Source organism: Rhamphochromis sp. 'chilingali', assembly GCF_963969265.1.
Source record: "Rhamphochromis sp. 'chilingali' genome assembly, chromosome: 15".
NCBI lineage: Eukaryota > Metazoa > Chordata > Actinopteri > Cichliformes > Cichlidae > Rhamphochromis > Rhamphochromis sp. 'chilingali'.
This window is the reverse complement of record NC_137942.1, coordinates 1544296-1566485: the sequence shown is the minus strand read 5'-3', so window position 1 is coordinate 1566485 and position 22190 is coordinate 1544296. Positions and strand designations below refer to the sequence as shown.

The following is a 22190-nucleotide window of genomic DNA, read 5'->3' as shown; positions in this document are numbered from 1 at the left end:
AGGAGGAGGAGGAGGAAGGATGGAGAGTGGCACATTCTCTCTCTCTCTTTTTTTAACAAGGGGTTCCTCTACCCCAGGGACACCTATCTGTGTGACCACAGGAGTGAGGAAGAGGAGGAACAAAGGGCCGAGGAGGTGGTGGGACGAGAAGGGTCGGGGGGAGGAGGAGGCCACATGTTCTACACCCTTTCCTGCAAGGGAGGAGGAAAAAATGCTATGTGTGATTGTATATGTGTGCTGGATGCACAAATGTATCATTAGGCATCATTAACCACAAATTATACAGAGAGAGAAAGACAGATGCTGCTGTTGGCACATTTTTCTGCTCCCTGCAATCTGCAGCCCTGGGAAGGAAAAAGAAGGGGAGAAAGAGGGGATGGAGGGGGAGTTAATCTAATACATGTGTAGTGTGATTAAAGGAAGAGCTTCATCGCCGGTGACGTTTCAGATGGATGTGAAGCCCGGCGAAAGGATATTAAACACTTAAACATCGCACTGAAAACAGAGGCAGTGAGGAGGGGGTGGGGTGGGGGGCAGAAAGAGTTAAAAGTCCGAATCTATGAGAAGGAGTGCTCTCTCTCTCTCTCTCTCTCTCTCTCTCTCTCCTCCCTCCTACCTCTCTCGACCGCTCGGCTACTTGCTCCTCTCTCACCACCTGTTAGTGCGGACCCCTCATGCACTGACATCCACTTGTTTGTGCAGGAATCTCCTCCACTCACCATCAAAGGTACGAACATTTACTCTCTTTATTCTGCCTTAATGCTGCTGCGTGTCTCCTTCTTCTTTTATTGGGGGGGGGGGGGATTATTCACTCCCGTTCCAGTCTCCGCCTCCTCCTCCATCCCTCCATCCTCTCGTCTCTCAACAAATTTCTGTGTTTCTGCAAGTGGTGCAAAGTACATTTACTCTGATGCAGCGAGGTTTGCGTGACGCGCTGTGCTGTTTTATTGCACTTTAATGCTTTAATTACAGTTTGGAGGTATTTTAGTAGCCATGGTTAATTTTTGAGTTTGAGAAAAAAAGAAAACACTAACCTCAGATGGTCTGTTTATTGATCATGTAGCTAAAAATTGACATTTTAAATCAGATTTAAATGTTGTTATCAACTTATTTTGGTGATGTGTGATCTATGGAGGACTGAAAATGCAACAATATTATTAATATTGAGACAAAAAAATAAAAGAGAGGATAGAAGGAAATAATGTTGAAATACATGCGCACACAAGTCAGTTAATAAAGTGTGAAATCATTCAGTTTGGCTTCCTCACAGAAATATTTACTGTCAAAATGACCTCTCATTCAGTTTCCTCCGTATACAACTGTAAGTATGAATTTGTTTAATTATTTCTGTAATAATTTACATTATTTGTCAATAATGACTCGTACATTATTGATACACGAGTACAGGACACGGTGTGAAGAGGGAAACCATTTGGGAAATAAATATTTAAATGAATATATTTATAAATAAAATAAAATATTAAATGGGAGAGCAAAAATATGAACAAAAAGCGAAAACATACTAAAGCAAGTGATTAGTGATAAGTTGTTTATTTATTTATTTTTTTACTTATTCAGCTGGTTTCGACCTCCATACCAGACGAATCAGCTGTTTAAATTGTATTAAGGTTTACAGTGTGCATTATTAGGGGCGTGGCCTCTTTGACTGACAGGTGGATGGTGACACAGGCGGCTGTAGTTGCTAGCTGTCTGCTAGCTTCACCTGAGCTGGACCTCTGGACCGTGTTTGTGCTGTTGGAGCCTTTTGGAGCATCTGACCAATAATATGGCTGCTGTGAGGTCACTATAGCAACAGACCGTGCAACGAGGCTGAGCTCCAGGTTTGATTAAATTCTGGGATTTTATCTGGATGTTAATCTGAATAAAGCCCAGAGACCAAACTGTGGCATCGCTGTGGTTAAGTTTTGTCTGTTGTTTGGGTCTTTGTGCAGTTTAGCACGTCATGCATGTGCTGCATGCTGTGAATTATTATCTCAATAACTTGGCTCTGGTGGAAAAGTCGTCATGAAATAAAGACAGAAAGAAGTAAGCGCACATGATGACTCTGGAAATGATTCAGTATCATGTCCGTCACTGACTGACACTGACATTGAAGCTGCGATGGTACCTCAGCTACTTTAAGCTGAAATCAGTTTGCAAATAGAAGAAAGTCTCCACAGGTTGCCTGAAAAACATCTGTTCTCTCTGCAGAACTTTATTCCTTTGACCTCGCTGTTCATTGACGAAACTTGGATAGCAGTACTGCAAAAGCACCAACACGGAGCAGCAGCACAAAAGTGGCATCAGGACCTTGGACTCATATTTAATCCTGTCCATGCTGATGCTTTCAGCTGCTGGACTTTTGGTCTGCTAAGCTCCGCTTCAAGCTTCTGATCCAGTGAAGAGACGAACGCGATGAGACTCTAACCAAACCTGAACTGAACAGGAAACCAGGAGAATCAGATTTCCTTCCTCTTCCTGTCTCGAAGTTAGAGCGGAGCTCGTCTGTTGTTATTCTGCGATGGTTAAAATGACATTAAGTGGAGAACTGGCACCACCCACTATTCAAAGAATGGATGAAAGTATGACGGAGGCCCTGTCACTTTTTTTTAATTCAAATTACATGTTATATTATTTTAATAGTGAGCACCATGACAAAATAATGTGAGTTTACAGGCTTAAAGAGCAGAGCAAATTGTGGATGATGGGGATAAATAAGGAATGACTGACAGGTTGGAGACATCCTGATTGGCTCTGGTGAGGTCATGGCTGTTGTGCCATTTCTGGAGCAAGGACAGAAGAGGGATGGGTAAGAGGTGGTTAACGTAGGAGGGTGACCTGATGACGGGAGTTCTGGGTGGGCAGGTGGTTACAGGAGTCGTTGAGGTGGTGGTGCTCCTCGACCGCAGGTTTCAGGAAAAGGAAAAATCGACTGTAACATCAGCCATGTGACCTCTGCAGGGTGAAGGTTGGTTTTTGTTTCAGCCAAACTGATGTGTCCTTTAAACATTTCTGAGTCAGGCTCAATTAATCCCAACATTAATCTTCCACTGACCTGGACACAGACATGACTCCAATGGTTCACTTATAACTTAATCAAAAGTTTATTTTTTATTGCGAGGTTATTGAGGAGCACTGAAAGCAACACGTTGGCAGATTTAACCTCCTAACTTCCAAACAGGTTTACCCTTAGCTTCAGGTTCATATCCACCCATTTATTTATTTTAATCCATTTAGCACCAAGTGGGAAATCTTAAACAGAAGCGAAGCCAAAGAACAAGAAAGATCTGATATGAACGTGTTCAGCATGAGGCTAAAACGTGACTTTTCCACCTTATGTTTCTGCTGACCCGATGGAAGTGCAGTGCATTAACCAAACTGTTGGGGCCGGAGTTCCTGTGTATAATGTAGCTACAAATAATCACTAATGCTGCCACAAAAAGATATAAAATGAGCACAAAATAAGATTTTATGCCTAAAAGATAAAAACAGTAGTATAGTTCACTGTGTGAGTGTGCTGTAGTTTGCTCACCACATTAATGGCATTTAGAATAAAGAACCTCGTGGATGGTTCTCCTTGTCGGGGCTGATCTATAGAGCGACGCGTGCAGTCATTAATGATTCACGGGACCTTCCTGTATACAGCTGTGCTGTAAAGGTCATCCACTGGCTTTGCTCTACAGGGGAAAACGGGACCTTCATGCTTCACCGTGTTTCTGTCGTACGTTCCAGCCAGATTTCTTTATTCAGTTGTTCTGCTGCACAAACCGCCCCTCAGCAGGTTTCTGGATGTTAGCCAATCAGAGGAAAGTAGGCTTTTAGGGAAGGAGGTTCTTAAAGAGACAGGACCGAGCAGCACCTCGCGCGACTGCTGCTGATCTGCTGTGGCGCCATTTGGTCCCAAACAAAACAGGCCAATTAAAATCAGCAGTTAAAACATCAAAGGAAGCTGCACCACCCTCCAACAGATGGGTGGATGCTACCAAGCCAGCGAATGTCCCAAATCTAATACTTGGCCCAGCCAGCTAATTTCATCTTAATTACTTAAAGAGAACAAAGATAAGTCTGATAATTTTTAATGTGACAGACCTCGAACATGATGAAAACGAACTGGAAGCTTCTGCAGCGTCACACAGATGAACAATGAGATCAGAGACTGCGCGCTCACGGTCGTGCACACATGCACACGTGCACACCTGCACAAGTGCACACCTGCACACCGACCGCCCGGCCTCGCTCAGCTTTTAATTAAGTTCAGTACAGTTTTTTTTATATAGCAACCAATCACAGCAGCAGTTATAATGTGAACACAGAGAGACCCCAGCAATAGGCTGAGCCTCTATGACCAAGCAGTTGGTGACAGTGGGAAGGAAAAACTTCCGTTTAACAGGAAGAAACATCCGTCAGAACCAGGCTCAGGCAGGGGCCGTGTGAGGAAGACAGGACCGATGACACACAAGCTTCAGTGTGATGACGATGTGTTTGCTTCTGAGGCCAGCGAGCTGTCGTGTGTTCGTTAAACTCATTAAAATAATTACAACCTCTCTGACTCCAACCAAACAACCACAACCGAAAAACCAAATGTCCAAATCCGTGTGCTTGGATCACGCTGCCTCCTGCTTCTGACTGCGTGTCGCTTTGTGATGGATGCTATGCTAACGTGTTGCTGCTCCCCCCCTTCCTCCTTTTTCTGTGCCAAAGCAGCTTCCTCACATCAGCCAGTAACATCAGGCCTGGGTATTGATTTGCATGCAGCTGGTTATGAATTATAATGTGGTATTTTCTGTGGCTGGAGGATTTCAAATCCCAGAGAGGAACAGAGATTTTTTTTGGCAGAATAACTGAATTATATTAGGTTTCCTCGTCTCTCCTCTCTGCAGCACAGAGCTGATGCTCAGTTTAGGAAGAGAGGAAGCTGTGAGACAGAGTAAAAATGAAAACCCTGCAATAATAATCAAATAATCATAAGTAATTAATGAAGTTATGGAGGAGCAGCAGCTGGTTCCTGTGTGTTTGTGCTTATTCCAAATTTCAGATCTTTTGTCTCTACAGTGACTGACCTTGCAGAGCAGCTTTGCATGAGTCACAGTTCAAAGTAATCCTCATGTCTGATGCTAAAAAACTCTTTGCACCATTAGGGGCGTGGCCTCCTTGGCGAAGGGGTGTATTGTGAAAACAGCTGATCTGTGACGTCATCATTAAGAGAAAACTCCAGTGCATGATTGAATTAACAATGAACTTAATTATTGTCGTGCAATTTGGTTTGAAACTGCCAGGAGCTGAAAAGTGACAGAATCTGTCCAATCACAGCGACGTGTGCGGCTGCAGCTCCCCTCACACCTGTCACTCAGCCATCAGGTGAGCGTATATGAGGTGACAGGACTCTCTGACCACCGAGTCGCCTGAGACTGTTAATGCGGAGAGGAACATGAAACGGTGACAGGGCGAGTAAAAACAAGCGGGGAGGGGAGAGCGTCTGCAGACTCCAGGGTGGGAACGAGACCGGCACGAGTGAGTGGCGGCAGGGAGAGGCGTTTTGTGTGTCTTCATTAAGATCCTCCCCTGTGTCGAAGTCTCACCAGTAATCCCGCTGTGACTGCATATCTAACACTGGACGGGCACCAGGTTTCACTTTCATGTGGGAGAATGTTTTGGCTGATAAACGCCACCTCCCCTTGAATTAAACATGACGGCCCCGAGCGCCACAGACACTCGGGAAGCAAACACACGTGACAGAGTGGGAAGGGCCCGAAAATCAAAACAGGAAGCTTTAAACCCAGGAGACGGCGTCTCAGATGTGTGACTTCTAATTTATAATTACATCCTCATTACATTTTGAAATTTTACACGATGCCTGGAGATCTCCTCAGTGGGACAAAGTGATTAGCGTTCAAGAACAGCCTAATAAATTTGACTTCTCATGAAATTAAGTTCAAATTAAATTCAGTAAAGTTAAAATGTTGATGCTGAAATGCTTGAGCATCTCAAAGCTCACTCTTCTTCCCTGGAAAATTAGGTGAATGAAGATAAGATAAGATAAGATAAGATAAGATAAGATAAGATAAGATAAACCTTTATTAGTCCCACAAGTGGGAAATTTGCTTGGTCACGGCAGAAAGTGGACAGTACAAAGTTAAGAGCAGCAACAATTAAGAAAAACAATAGAATAGGATAAATTAAATAGAATAAAATAGCTGATTAGAATTGAGATTTTATCTAGAAAACGTAGTTTTCCCCGTTAATAAAGCGCTATGGCCCAAACATTAGCATCTAAGGATGAAAAATGAAGCCCCAGCACCTGCAGTTCCCCTGATGTCCAGCTGAGGCAGCTGTGAGTCAGTCCCCATAGACCCTCATGTTAAATCCTTACAGCAGAAATAAACATGTTTACAGGCTGATACACAAACAGTTTGGTCTCTGTGGATCATGTCCCCTTCATGGCACCTGTTTTTATAACTCACCTTTTTAAATTGTATTAAGGATTAAAGTTTGTATTATTAGGGGAGTGGCCTCTGTGACTGACAGGTGGATGGTGACACAGGTGACTCTAGTTGCTAACTGTCTGCTAGCTTCACCTGAGCTGCACCTCTGGACCTGTTTGTGCTGTTTGAATCTAACCATTGGGTTGATTATGACCATCTTTCGTATACAGGTGTTTTGCTGGTTGTTAGGTGTAGCTAACGTGTAAATTCGTGAGCTCTGTGTGTGTTTTTGTTTTGGGAACTGAAGGAGCATCGCAGACACTTGCAATGCTTTGTGACCCTGCTGTTTCTGTCTTGTGTGTTGCTAATAGGACTGCACTACTTCTGCCTGAAAACAAGCTTCAAGCTTCCTGCAGGCCGAACACACAGAATGAGGATTTATTCTGTTAATTTTATTTGGAGCTCTTCTCTGAGGGCCGAACCAAGCAACACAGCAGAATCTCTCCTCAGATCTCCGAGTAAAACACAAAAACAAAACTGGTGCATTCTCCAAACTGCATCCAGCAGCAGGTCGTTAGCTCCTAATCTCTTACCCTGTCTGCTCCACTGGTTTAAGTGGAATACTTAAGAACAATAAGCAACATCATGTGCAGGACGCGTCCAATCCCAAATCATGTTCGACTCGAGGTTCTGCTCCGGCTTTGTTAAGGACGCCCTGCAGAGTTTCTAAGGAAGAGACACTTAAACAAGCATGATCTCCTTCCAATTACACAGCGTGTGAAATCTCCCACTGCTTAAATGTCCTGTCGGACATCTGAGTCGTCCTCTCTCTTTATGATCACTTAACAAGAAAGAAGCTGCAGGTCCAAGCTCAGGCGTTAGATAACTGGAGCCAGCTGTTGAACATTTTGGGCTAATGACAAGGCCTCTGCCTCCTTTCACTCTGAGGTGGTCTCAGAGCAGAAGGTGAACTAGTCATTACAACACTGTGTGTTTGTGAACATCTTCTCAGCCTGGTGAAAACTGAGCTTTAAAACCCCCCCGAACGGTTTCTACACTTCATCTAAACCCAAACGAGCAGCTTGCATCTCCTTACAGCTGCATCGTCCTCGCCGCCGCGCTCATTTAACAGCAGAAGTCTTCAGTTTGTGGACACGAATCTCAACATAACACCGCTAAGCTGAAAAACACGCGCTCGTTAAACAGAATAAGGAGCACGATTAAATGTTGTCACAAACTGAACAGTTCTGTTCTCCAGCCTCGGCTCGCAGAGGATTAACAAACCTGTAATCAGGTTTCAATCAGGTTTGAGCCGCGCTACATTCAATTTACCTCAGTGCTGTCATCAGTGCACGAACGAAGGCTGATAATATTATTATTATAATATTATTAAAACTATTACATTTTTATTCAATCTGCTGTAATGTAATGCGTGTTCATAACTGCAGGGATTATCCACCCTCACACTCTGATGCAGTTTGCAGACGGGATGAGAATCAGCATCCACATCTGAGGCCACAGCTCGCAGTCAGAAAAGGGTGGATGCTGACTCCATGTTGGTGCAACAAATGCAGAAGTCAGAGAGGGAGGCAGTGGGAGATTTACAGACAGACTGAACAGCATCTGTCAAAAACTACAGAGAGAGTTTCCTAACTCGAGTCGCAGAACGAGGGAGGCAGAGCTCAGGAACAAATATCAAACTTTTAATGTCAAAGACCCGGCTGTAAGATCCAAGAGTGCACAGGGAGTAACACGGTGACCAGAACCAGCACCGGCAGGCAAAGACAGGGACGAACACAGGAGGGCAACGAGAAACAGCTGAACACAATCAAGACAACGAGGAGGAAGTGAAACTCAAAAACAGAGACGACCAGCTATCAAAGTAAAACAGGAAATGAATGAGGTGGCTGACAGAGAGAGAGGGCTGCTGGCTCCCGTGAGATGGATATCTAATAAACAAAGTAATGGATTACACACAGAGTACATAAATAGAGGGGATATAGTGTAATACAACCAAAAGCAATAATAATGCATTTCATGGCATATTGATTTATTAATTAATCTATTTTAATAATTTAATGCGTGGCCTTCCATATAAGCCAGTAATAGAAGGAAATACAAATGTAAGATTTTGAATTTTAGTCTTTGTGGAGTAAATAAAGCAGAAAAACATGGAGGATGACACTGGCGGTCGAAGCAGTGACTTGCGTACTTTTATTTTGCCTGTTGTGCATTTTTCCTGGTTAAATCGAGTCGGCTCTCCTGAGGGTGGAGCTGGTTTGGAGTTGCATATTTATTGGTGTTGTTTAGCGTCCCCAGAGTGTTCGAGCAGAGGCAGCACTCGCTGCTTTATGCTCCACATAGAAGAAACTCTGAGAAAGCTTTTCTGCTTCATCATGGCCTTTAGTTAAAAGACTTTACCTTGAATAAGCAATCTTAAGCATTTCTTATAATCAGCACTTCAAGGCATGAGTCATACGTGTGCTGCAGCAGAAACCACTGAAAGTCCCATAAAATGTGTTTTTGTATCATATTCACAGGTAAATGTTAAAGTGAATCATCGTGTAATACCTCTGACACGGTTTACCTCGACCTGTGCGGTCACTCAGCGTCCACTCGAGCCTGCGGCGGCGATCTGCACTCCTCGGGTCTGGAGGGCTGTTGGCGCCACATTTGACCACGAAAATTACTCTGAAAGGTCAAAGCGTGAGGATTCAGCTCTCTCACTCAGGAGCAAGATGACTAACTGACTTTGTGTTCAGGCTTTGGAACATAAAGTCTAGAAGGTTTTATTATGAAATGTAATCAGGCGTTTTAATCTGCACAGTAAATAAAGATATTTTAAATAGAACAGGATGCTGACGTCATCAGCGTCAATTTCTAAAAATAATAACAGTGCATGTTGAATTCAGAGGGACTTTGCATTTATCTATGTGGTTTTTATTCAGCCTGCAGATAAAACAATGTTTGAAATGAAGCCGACGCCTGCAGTTCATCCGACGTCCACTAGGGGCTCCAGCAGACTCCTATGTTAAACGTTGCAGCAGAAATAAACACGTTTCCAGCCTGATGCACAATCTGACGTGGTTTCTGGCGTGTACAGAGATGTAAACGTGATGGCAGAGCTTTTGCTTATTTACAGCAGATCTCTGAACTGTTTTCTTGGACTCGTTTAGCTCACCTGTAGCTCAGTATTTCTCCTCGAGCTTCCTTCACACAAACTAAATGAAAGTTGCACAAACGTGAGCCTGACTCAAAGATCTGTTTAATCTGAGAGCAAAGCTGCTCTAAAGCAAACACATTGGAGCTGAGGTGAGCCGTTCTGACTGCGGTTTGTTCTCATTGCTAACGCTGCTGAGGCCTCGCTCTGCAGTCTGAGCTGCGTTCAGGCGTCTCACCTGTCTCGCTGTTGCAGCAGGTGGAGGTCTCCCCTCAGGGGCTCGCTGATTAAATATTCTGGCTCGAGGCCCAAGAAGCTGTTTGACTTCCCCCTGCTGTTCATGCAACCTGCAGGCTGTGTGTGTGTGTTGTTAGCGAGCTAACTTTTCACTCTCGGGTCGTTCTGGTCGTGTGATTTCCCCCCCGTTATGTCCACACCTCCTTACAGGACTGTGGTCGTTAAACTTCCTGTTTTCATCGGCCCATGTGTGTCGGCGTCCTGCTGCGACACCTTTTCTTTGTGCTTTCTATGAACCCTCCCTCTTTCCCTCTTTTTCATGTGTCAGACACACACACTCCTCATTAAACACCTGCTGTCAGCTGCTGCAGCGGCGTGGAGCTGCTGTCAGGACTACCATGTGTCAAACAGAAGAAAAGGGTTTCCTTTAACACGGGGATCGAACACGCTCGCCTCCTGACTGTTAGCTCTGAGCTTAAACAGCTGCGCTGATCCTTTTCTGCATCTTTAACTCCCTCGAGCACAGCCGGGCTGATGAACGCAGCAGGTGTCCGTCCACACAGGTGTTTCTGTTTGTGTCGCTGAGGTCCAACACTCTGCTGTTGATGAAGGAGCTCACGGTCCACTCAGTGACCCCGAGGTACCCAAACCATCATCCCTCCAGCGCCGCGCTCACAGCTGCTCTGAGGTCTTATGAGTTTGGTTTTGTGCTTCATGGACAGACTTTCAGCTCAGTCTGTTTCTAACTGTGCTGCTACGTTTAACCTTTAACCTTTGACTGGGGCCTGTGGAGTCTGAGATGGAGCTCCTGGGTTTTTACTCAGGCTGAATTTGCTGGGACGTCCACTCCTGGGACGACTGTGTCGCTGTTAACACACCTGAACGCTCCAGACCTGCAAACATCAGAAACCTCAGTTCTACAGATGTGCTCACACTGGTGATGATCAGCCAATCGGGTGCGTTTGATTGGCAGCACCGGGCTGAGACTTGGCCTCGTCATTCCTGTGGAGACAGACACCCGTGGAAAGACTTCCACGACTTTCTGTCACTCTGTCAGCTCACTCATGTCACTCTGAGGAGTATCTCTGCTTTCAGTGACATCGACAGGTTTTCGTGTCTTCTTTTGATCAGACTCGTCCGGCAACACTTAAAGTCCAGCCTGGTTTGAACTTGTTTGCTGTTTGCTGCTACAGCTACACATGTTTCTTTTCCAAATATTTATTTATAAGTGACTTATGTATGTATGTATGTATGTATATATATGTATATATTGTACTATTCTTAGTTAGCGTATTGTCTGTCTTGTCTTAATGTTGGTTTAAAATGGAGCACTGTAACAAAAAATAATTTCCCCCAGGGATCAATAAAGTATTCTGATTCTGATTCTGATTCTGATATTTAACTCACTCTGGTCTTGACTTTGGTTTGTTTGCTGTGTTTAATTTGGGATATTCTGCTCACATGTTTGATGTGTCCTGACTTGTATCCCGGTCTACGTCCGCTCAGCCCTGCTGATTTTCACTGCACCCGTCTCTCTTCCTGTTAAAACAAAGTTTTTCCTTCTCACTGTCGCCAAAGTGCTCGGGGTCATATAATTGTTGGGTTTCATCTATATTATTGTACTGACGTCTAATATAAAGCACCTTGGGGTGACCGTTGTTGTAGTTTGGTGCTGCATAAATAAAGTGGACTATGACTATGATCTTTCAGTGATGATGTGGGTTGCCTGGTTGGGTCTTGGATCTTGGACTGTACTCTTCCCCGTTAATCCAATGCTAGTTTTCTTTGCCTGCTGTTAGTCAGCTGGTCCAGATCTTCATCTCTGACCCGGCATGTTCATAGAGATCAGCAGCTGTAAAAGTGACAACAGGATTGAACATCTGGATAAAGACGGCTGGCGATGAGGCTTCTTCGCAGAGTTTAGCTGATATTTCTCCTGCAGCTCGAGTCTATTCCTGTCTTTGGACCACAACAGTAGTCGCCTGCAGTTGGCTTAACATATTTATCAGTGTTACAGCCGGCTGTCAATAAAACTGCCTCCGTCTGTGTGAGATGTGCTGTTAGTGCCAAAATAAAACCGAGTTTCTGTCAAATGAAACACTGCATTTAATTTCAGGTCAGAGGATTATTGAACAAACTGCTGCAGCAGTTTGAGACATCCTTACTCGAGTCATCCAGAGACAGCTGAGGATGTTTTAAATAGCATAGGTTGGGGAAACAAAGTGTATAATTACAGTGCAGTTATTCAGAAAGGAGGAAAAGCTGGGCGAGGATAATAAGACCACACAGAAGGAAGAGTCAAAGTGTTTTTTCCTCGTGGATTTTATTTTGTAATGAAATGCAGCTAGCAGGGTGTGACTGGCCGTCTGTCTCTGTGTTCACCCTGCGGCACATGGGTAACCTGTCCAGGTGTGCGCCGCCGCTCACAGCTATGAGTGCTGGGACAGGCTCCACTGCTCACTGCCATTATTTTACCTGATGTAACCTGAAGCTCGTCACATTCAGTTCTTAGAAAGCAGCGCCGTGTGATGAGGTATCTCTGATAGATCGCAGGTACAATTCACTACAAAGAACCCTTAAAATGATCGTGTCTTCAGGGCCGTGACTGTCAGAGATTCTCCTCAAAATATGACGACAATTTCTCCTTTCATTGCCAGGAAGAAAAATCTGGGATAATTAGTCATGAACCGCCTAAAATCTGAGGCTCCCTTCAAATTCTTTTCATCTCCTGGTGGCTCAATTAAGTCCTGTGACAGCAGCAACACCTTTCCCGTGACTAATTTGTCAAACGCCTCGTGCTATTTCCTTTGAAATCTGACATCAAACGCACTCAAGTGTTCCTCAGGTGTTCATCACAACAGATCCATTCAGCTTTTATTCAGTTTTTCTGTGAGTCACTTCAAACAAATGAGTCCAAACGGATATCCAGACCCGGCTTCATGAATGTCTCCTTAAGGACACGTAAAGAAAGTCAGATCAGATGTTTGTGTGTCAGTCAGTGTTCATAATGCTCGCTCAGGTTTAGGAAACTGTTGGGTTAAACACTTATTCTGGGTCTGTAACTAACTGGGTTAACGAACCAAAGCAGGGACAATAAACCAGACTACTAATCCAAACTAACCCAAATTTAAACTCAACTAAACCAACTTAATAATATAACTGTAACCAAAGTAAACTCAATTAAACCCACATAAAGTTAAACCAATAAATCAAAGTTAATTATTATTAATCTAAATCTAATTCATCTGTATTTGAACCAATCTAGTTTAAACTAAAAAAACCACAATAAACGAAACAATCTGAATTTAAATGCTGTTAATGTGCTGAGATCAAAGCTCTCAGTGAGTAAACAGGTTTGTTTGTTTGTTTGTTTGTCTTCAGACTCTATGACGGTTCGGAGAGGAAAGAAGCTCAGCATCTCCATCCAGGAACACATGGCCATAGACGTTTGCCCCGGCCCCATCAGACCCATCCGCCAGATCTCCGCCTACTTCCCCCGCCTGTCCCCCACCTCCCCCACCCCCGTCTCCCCCAACCCCGCCGTGTCCCCGCCGCCGTCCCTCAGCCCCGGCTCGGTGGCCTCGGGAATGGGCGGGTCTCACCTCCTGTCTCCTCTGTTGGCCCAGGGCAGGCCCGGCGGGGGCGGGTCCCTATCCCTGACCAGCAGCGTGGACACGTCGGTGGAGATCAACAGCTCCGACAGCGACGACTGCAGTGAGCCTCGCTGTCGGCATGTGTCTGTGTGCGTGTGTCACCCTGCATCTGTACACATCTGTTTAACGTCACCCTGAGGCTGCTTCCTGCACGGCGCTCCGTCTCAAGTCTGTTTTCATACATTTCATGAGGCTCAAAAATATCGTGACTCGCCACTGTCACGGTCCCAGTGATGCTTTTGAGGTTTGGATTTGTTTTTGCTTCTCGGTTATCCACCGTTAGGCCTGTAACACAGCACAGAGGACCATCACAGCTGTCAGTCTACAGTTACCCTTCATTCATTTATATTTTGCAGGAAAATGGCTTCAAAATTGTATTCAAACATGCAAACACAACACTATAGAGAACAAAAGCCTGCAATGAGTTTGAAAGTGAATGCGTGTTGTGAGCAGCTTCATCCTCCAGCTCAGGCTCTGTCGGCTCGGTGAGGATCTCCAGATGTATCTCCAGGCTTCCTGGAGGACATCCAAAGCTCTTTTTGTATGTTTCTGCCTTTGCGCTGCTCCCTGTCAGGATGATCCCACTCATTGTTGCCCCTGTTGTTATTTTAATGAACACCAAAGCAGCTGAAACTCACGAACAACCCCTCTGCTACATACCTGACCAGATCAACGCCCCTGCGTGGATGCACAGTAGTGCAGATAAAGCAGGGCTGAGAAACCTCTGCGTGACATCACAGCATGTTTTGGTTCTGTCAGATGGACTGAAATATTTTCTCCACGTCTCTTAAATCTCTTAATTCTCTCTCTGAAGAACAAATCTGGGGCTGAATTATTTCTCGTCTTTTTTAGTGAATCATGTTGTTTACTGGAGGCTGAAAGCCGGCTTAGGCTGGAACGAAAACAAATATTTTCATTGTGAATTTCCTTCAGACAACAGTGCTCAAGTCTCCTTTGGCTAACGTGCCATAATCACCTTTTATGGAGATGTCGATGTGGGTTTGGGATGAAAGGTCACAGAGTCTGCAGAAGCACCACGAAGGTCGCTCGGAGTAACTGAGGGACCTAAAAACACTGCAGCAGCTCCAGTCTGATCGTTTCATGGATTTAACCAGCAGCAACCCTAACAGCCGTTCCTCCGCCGCTGCACCGTGGATGCATAATTCATGTGTTTGCAGCTCACACATACGTAACCAACACATTGACGCGTACGCCTCTCGTGCTGAAGCTCAGCCAGACTGCAGATGCTGAGCGTTTTTGGGGAGGCAGGTAAATGACGCGGCCGAAACACGTCAACTTCAGAGAGGGCTGAAATGTGACGGCACCGGCTCGTCTGGAGGAGCAGAAGGAGCGCAAGTGCGCCGATCCTCTCCTTCAGAGCTGCTGACATGTTTTCAAGCTCCGCTGTGATTCAGAAAGCAAAGACTAATTAGAGGTTTTTACCATTTTTATCCCCTCATTAACATATATTTGTTTTGCAGTCACCACTTGATGATTTTTTTGTGCTTTTTAATAACGAGGCGTCAGATTCATCAGAGCGGGGAAAGCCTGAGGGAGGAGCAGAGCGCCAAAGTTTGACAGGCCGTCTCCTCGAACAGAAACTCCAGGCTTTGATCAAACATAAAAGGAACTCTGGCTAACAAAGAACGCCTTCACAGGGGCGCTCCTTTGTGCACGCGTGATCCCTGCAGCCTCGGGCTTCGCTGCTGCAGAGCAATGATTCCTGCGCAGGACGGTCACAGGGCGTTTTGAGGTTTTGCTGACATGTTCCAGCCGTCGCTGCCTCGGGCTGCTGTAAGTCAATGTAGGTGGGTGGAAGCAGGAGTCTTTTTTATTTTTACTCAGTGTTCAGGACTGCAGTGGATTAAGCAGAGAGAGGACGACTATAGGATGGACTCAGAAAAGTGCATCCAACATCCGACGTCTGATGTTTTACTTACAGAAAAAAAGGCCAAAAGACTCGAAATACAGAAACTGAAGTCTGCTTCTGCCTCGAGATACTAAAAGACACACAGACTTAAAATACAGCATCATTACTAGGCTGCCTTTGTGGGACAGTTAGTTATCTTACACGATACAGAGTCGGGGCCACGAGATGCAAAGCTACCTGGATGTGACAGCGATCATGTCTTTGGGATGCAGAGTGAGCTATCAGATACAAACAGGACCTTATGAGATATAAAGTCATCATTAGCTGTTCTGTAAATGTGTCTCATAGTGTTGAGATGCTGAGTTTTACTCTTATACAGGACAGACGCTGAGACTAAATCAACAGGCTTCCATGCCTGTGTCTCACGCTGGATGGCAGTTGGTTTTCCCGCCTTTTTCTGTACCAACTGTGTGCAGTTAGCTGAGCTAATCCGGTCGTTCAGTCTGACGTCACTAGCCGTGTCTGGGCCTAAACTCCGCTGCAGGTCCATATATCAAACGATCACTGTGGCATTACTGAGAGTTGAAAAACTGTCTAAAGTCTTTCATCTTTAATAAAATGATCAGCGTTCTGCTCTACCAGGTGTAACAATTGAGTTTAACATCCAGGCATCCATGAAAACGGAATTTATGACATTTAACGGAGTTAGAAGTTAGCAGGATGTTAGCTCGCTAGCTTCTATCTAAATACAATATAGCATGTCCTGACTGCGGGGTTTTGGAAACAAATTAAAACGTACACCTCTGCTATCACTTCCAACATTCAATTCAATTCAATTCAATTTTATTTATATAGCGCCAAATCACAACAAAAGTCGCCTCAAGGCGCTTCATAGATACAGAGAAAAACCCAACAATCATATGACCCCCTATGAGCAGCACTTTGGCAACAGTGGGAAGGAAAAACTCCCTTTTAACAGGAAGAAACCTCCGGCAGAACCAGGCTCAGGGAGGGGCGGGGCCATCTGCTGCGACCGGTTGGGGTGAGAGAAGGAAGACAGGATAAAGACATGCTGTGGAAGAGAGACAGAGGTTAATAACAGATATTAACCTCTGTCAACATAAATGAAGACAGAAAACTAAACAGCAGTGACGTTTGTAGGGTTACTGAAGTTTGGCTAGCTGGTATATAATGATGTGCTACGTGACCGCTAGCGACACAGCTATGTTAGCATAATATAAACAAGCTAACTTTTTTTCCACTGGATAAAAGTTAACGTGAGTGTTCTCGGTGGTCAGGAACAAATGTAATCACATGGCAGGATGCTGTAAAAGGACCAAACTTCAGCCAGGAGAACAACTGAGATAATCCATCCACAATACGAGGTTAGTCATTCATATACTGCTGCATGGGCTGGGCTGTAGTTACATCCTAAGGTTTTAAAAACTGAGCTTAAATAAATGATTAGCGGTAATAAAAGCCGAGGGAGGTCAACAGGGATCACTGACTGTTTTAGGGGCTTTTTGAGATTAAATAGAAGAAAATACAAAACATTAAACATGTTAACAACACAAAAGCCATATTAAACGCAGACTACTTTAGACCCGGAAGTAGGATTCGTCACGTCATCACTTAACGACCGGATAAGTTAGCCACATCATCTTTGTACTGAAGACATAATCCAGCCTCTGAGGGATTTACTTAAGCTCAGATTCAAAGTTAGTTTTCCTCGTGTTTTCCTATTTTTTAAATGTTAAATTTTTTTCTCTATGTGGTCGATCGATTAGCGGCTTCTCCTCGAGAGATAGCGCCCCCGCCAAAAGTTGTGGAACAAACTCATTCTGGGTCCTTCTATGCCGTCTGGTATTCTCGTGATTCTTACATTATTCCTCCTGGATTGTGCCTCAAGATCTTCACATTTCTCATCTAACTTCTTTAACTCTGTAGACAAACGCTCCACAGTGGCCTGGAGAATGGCGATGGTGTCAGAGTGGTTTGAGGCACAGGCCTGCAGTTCAGTCAAAGTGTTATCGTGCTTGGCCACGTCGCTTTTTATGTCCGAAATTGAGGCCTGGATGCTCTGGTTCAAGGATGATACCTCGCCTCTTATGGTGGTAGAAATCTCTAACATGTGAGTGTCCAGTGTGGTGCACAATTTAGGCTTGATCGTATTTATCTCTGAACACAAGCTAGTCATAGCAGTTAGTAGCAGTTTATTCGACGGCTCACATTCATCCTTTTCCAGTGCAGGCGTGGGGTCCCCACCAGCTGAGTCCGAAGAGGCTTCCAGGCCTACATCGATCGCTCTTCTGAAGTTTGGGCTTCACCATTGTTGAAAGGCTCCCAGAAATATATCCACAGTAATCAGCAGGTTATGAATTTGGCGAAAAGATGGGTTTGACGTGCTTTTGAGAGCATTAAAAGATTTTCTTAAAGTCATTTTGACGAGGGACGTCTACACTCGCACATGCCTCACTAGCGCCCCCTATTTCTCATTTTTTAAAATCTTTTTTTGTTTGAATATTTTGCTTCTAGAAGTGTTCGCTATGTTGATCTGCGTATGAGTACTATCTACAAATAAAATATCTGAGATTCTCAATTCATGGGCAGCACAGTGGCCTCACAGCAAGGTCCTGAGTTCAGGCCGGGGTCTTTCTGTGCGGAGTTTGCATGTTTGTGTGGGTTCTGTCCGGGTACTCCGGCGTCCTCCCACAGTGCAAACACATGCAGTTAGTGGCCACAGGTGTGAATGTGAGTGTGAATGGTTGTCTGTGTGTGGCGACCTGTCCGGGGTGTATCCTCTAAGACAGCTGGGATAGGCTCCAGCTCCCCACGACCCTGCAAAAGGATACGAGCGGAAAAGAATGGATGGATTTTCAATTCAACTCAATTTATTTTATTGTCTTTATTGTCCCACAGGGGAAATTAGTTTAGCAGCAAAGGCAACAATAAGAATAAATAAAAGTGATGGTGATGATGAAATGAGCACGGGGCGACTGTGGCTCAGGGGGTTGGGAAGCGCATCTGAAGGTTGCCGGTTTGATTCCCGGGTCGTTGTGTCCTTGGGCAAGACACTTCACCTACCGCCTACTGGTGTTGGCCAGAGGGGCCGATGGCGCGATATGGCAGCCTCGCCTCTGTCAGTCTGCCCCAGGGCAGCTGTGGCTACACCTGTAGCCTTCACCAGTGTGTGAATGAATAGTGGAATTGTAAAGCGCCTTGGGTGCCTTGAAAAGTGCTGTATAAATCCAATCCATTATTATTATAAAAAGCCACACGACAGTTATTTGGATTATTTGCCATTAAGGAGACGAGTCGCAGTCGGGATAAAAGAAACCTGGAGTCTTTTTGGTCGACCTCGCAGGTGAAACTCGAAGGCAACGAGCGAGTCAAACTGAACACGAGCCTTCCTCAGCACGCGTTGTTAACAGTTTTCTGGCAGTTTATAGCAAAACTCCCAACTGGTTCTTGTTCTTCAGAGTCATGTTACCAAACAGCGAATCGCAGGCTCACACTCTGCACAATCTCAGTATCTTTAATGACAGCGGCTGATGAGCTATAAGAAGACTTCCCAAAATCAATAATCACGTCTTTTGATTTTGACGCCTTTAATGAAACGAAGGACTCATCACAACAACCCACAAAGTCCTGTACAACCTGCCCGTGGCCTGACTCGGTCCTGATCACTGTGTGTTGGGAGTTTACCTGATTACCTGAATTGAAACTGTGTAAAACTAAAACATTTTCATCAGAAGACTGAAATGTACGGAGCCCCTCTGACGACATGGTCCAAAAAATAAATAAATTGTGGCCATGAAATACTATTTCGTGAGCATGAAATGCTAATTTGTGGGCACGAAACACTTGACCGATAACCGTGATCCTTCAGGCCCTTGCAGTTGGTTGACAATAAAATCCAGGTCCTACGTACATCTGTAAAGCAACTGGGCTCGCAGTATCCTGTTTAAATGTCTCTCCGTAATAATGGTTCCTTGCATTGCAGGCTTTTCAAAATGCATTTGTAGCTCATCCCCAGCCTAAAATAAAACTTCATCATACTGTCTCTGTCCACGGTGCATAGGTTTAGCCTACTCTCATGCTTATGTCTCTACGCAGCTGTCCAGGAATTGTATCAATATGATGTGCGCAGGTTATCTGTTTCGTTGCCACGTTAGACCTATTTCGTGTCCTCGAAATAGTATTTCGTGGCCACAATTTATTTCTTTTTTCGACCATGTCATCAGAGGGGCTCCATAGAAATGAACTTAATGCCAAAATCACGCCTTTGTGTTTGATTTTCTTTTTCTTTGTGTTACTGTGACTGCCATCTCGTCCTGTGGCCTCTGCAGTCATTTTCATGTCTTTCTGTCATTTGAACATTAAAATGTTCAGTCACAGCGGCCCTGAGCCGCGAGGTTCACTCAGTGAAGAAGAAAAACCAGGACGTGGCAGAGGCCGCTCTCGTTCACCGTGCAGCAGAGTAACGTAGCCGTTCGTCCGCTACACACAGCAGCTCAGAGTTAGCGTATGAGTGCGGTTAGTTATGTAAGCAGTGATGTGTTAGTGTGAATCATACGTGTTATCTGAGCGAGCGTGTGTGCCCTGTTACACGTGCACGGCTGTGAATGTTTGCTCTTCTTTGTAGGAAGACTGTGAGTCACGTGCGCTCTCCTCCGAATTGGATTCCCATCTTCTGATTGCATGACATGCCTGACATGTTTCTCTGTTCTCTTGCATGCTTTCAATTAAATCTAACAGTTTTGATCTCTTGCGCTTGTTGACGCGAGGCTTGTAATCATGTTTTCTTTCATGAATCATGGATGTTGTCTGTTTCCTCCCTCTGCCTGCGATGATTCCCCAGCTGCTCTGGGAACGCTGGAGTTCGAGCTGAGGTACGAGCAGAGCTCCAACAAGCTGCACTGCACCGTGCTGCGGGCCAAGGTGAGGACGCTCTGCAGACACCGACACGCTCTTCTTCTCTGTTTTCATGCAACAGGAAGCATACAGCCCATATGGAGTAAAACCGATCAGCTGATTTACGCTGTGCAGTAACTTCAGTATATTTCATAAACCTTCATATCAGGAATGAAAGACACGTTTAAGGAGGATCCCAGGATTTTAAAGAAAAATCCGCCCTGAGCCCTTCACGTGAAAATCACTTTGTTTAGCTTTTTTAAGACAAGTTATAATCCAATAAGAGTAATAATAATAATAATCATGATATATGAGAAAGTTGCATAAAGCACATTAAACACAGGGAACTATGTTATATAATAATAATTAAAGTCTGCTCTCAGCTGTGGATTTTCACCACTCATCATAAATTAAATCTGCTCTAGTTTCATGAACTGCTACGAATTAGATTCCCTCCACAGAGTGAAGAATAATGAAGGCTGTGCTGTCAAAGATAAATATGAGCTCTAATAGTATTTCTGTGCAAATTCAGATTTATTGAGCTACTTGGACCCGTGGGTCTGCTGCACAGATTGTTATTTGGTCAGTAAATTTCACTCACACACTTTTATTCGTCTGGGTGCTGCTGCTGAGGAGCGAGAGTAATCTCTGATTATGGATCTGAGGAAGCTGCAGGAAAACGATGCGTGCATCCTCAGCTCGTCGTTGACCCAGTAACAGTCCCAGAGCAGGTGTCAGGAGTCAGGAGGAGGTGAGATAAGAGGCGGCCGAGCCTCGGGCTGGAGACCCGTGTTTGGTGTGAAGAGCAGGCGTCGAGCTGGAGTCACCAAAGTGATGCTGATGGGCGTGCCGTGTGCTATATCCAGCAAACAGCCTAAAGTGAGATGAAACATATGACGTTTTCTGCTGTTTTACATCAGGATGCATTTGGTTTCACTGAGGTTTTACCTCAAAGTGTCATTATGAAAAACAACGTGTAATTCGTCCCTTTTAAAACTGTTCCTCAGGTTATCTGACATTTTGTTTGAATATCAGCAGCGATACACATCACTACAAACATCAGACTGACAGACTAAACGTACTACTCCGCTGGCACCAGGTACAAGCGTCGCCCACTTTAACCAAAATACCTCCTCGTAGGCGTTTTGCATAATTGTCCAGCCGTGTCTGACATCGGCTCGCTGAAATCTTTGACCTCTCTTCTTTTTAAAATCCCTTCAGCTGCAAAATGTTTGAAGGTTTTTCTCCTTCACACCACGTGGGATTCATTCCTGGCTTTAAAGCCATCACATCACACCATTTCCTGTTTTTGAGTCGTTCCTCTGAGTTATTTGAGCGCCACAGACAGTCCTGCTTAAAGCCCGGGAGGACAGGCCAGGAAAGGATGCATATTGTTGTGTATTTATGGAGAATCTGGCTCTTCACCAAAGATCACTCCTCCTTATGGTAGACGTGTGACGGCCTGCCTGTACCTGGCACAGGTTACACCGCACCTTGTTTTGGGTTCTCATCCGTCAGGCTTGCTCGGAGAATCATCTCACAGCTCACCATGACTGTTCACAGATGTTACAAAAGATGGCGTCGCCTCTGCGTCTGACTGCGACAGCTGTAATTCTTACTAATGTCAAACAGGAGGCGACTCTGTCAGATGCAAAAAGATTCCTGGTTGTGCAGAAGACACATGACTTCCTCTGTGACCTCAGTAAACACTCTCCTGATGGGTTTATGGGCTCGGTCACAAGTCTGAATAAAACATTGAATGCATTTTGTAAATTATGGTCCTTCTGAGAGTGAGAGAAGAATCATCCAGCTCTGTCTAACGAGCCATCAATCACAATCGCTACGAGCATCTGGTACTCCTGGTTTCGCACATCTTACACCAAGACAGTGATTTCAGACTCTCGGCTTGAGACGTCATGAAGAGAGAGCTGAAG

At 44.8% G+C, this 22190-nt stretch overlaps 1 protein-coding gene across 1 annotated transcript in view; it reads left to right on the top strand.

Moving 5' to 3' along the window:
- Positions 1 to 22190, top strand: part of doc2a (double C2-like domains, alpha) — an 82227-nt gene that overhangs the window by 10133 nt on the left and 49904 nt on the right. Inside the window, exons 2-3 of the mRNA XM_080905677.1 lie at positions 13201 to 13533; positions 20204 to 20283. Coding sequence (XP_080761803.1) covers positions 13206 to 13533; positions 20204 to 20283 — 408 coding nt within the window. The 5' untranslated portion in view covers positions 13201 to 13205. The remainder of the gene's footprint in view (positions 1 to 13200; positions 13534 to 20203; positions 20284 to 22190) is intronic.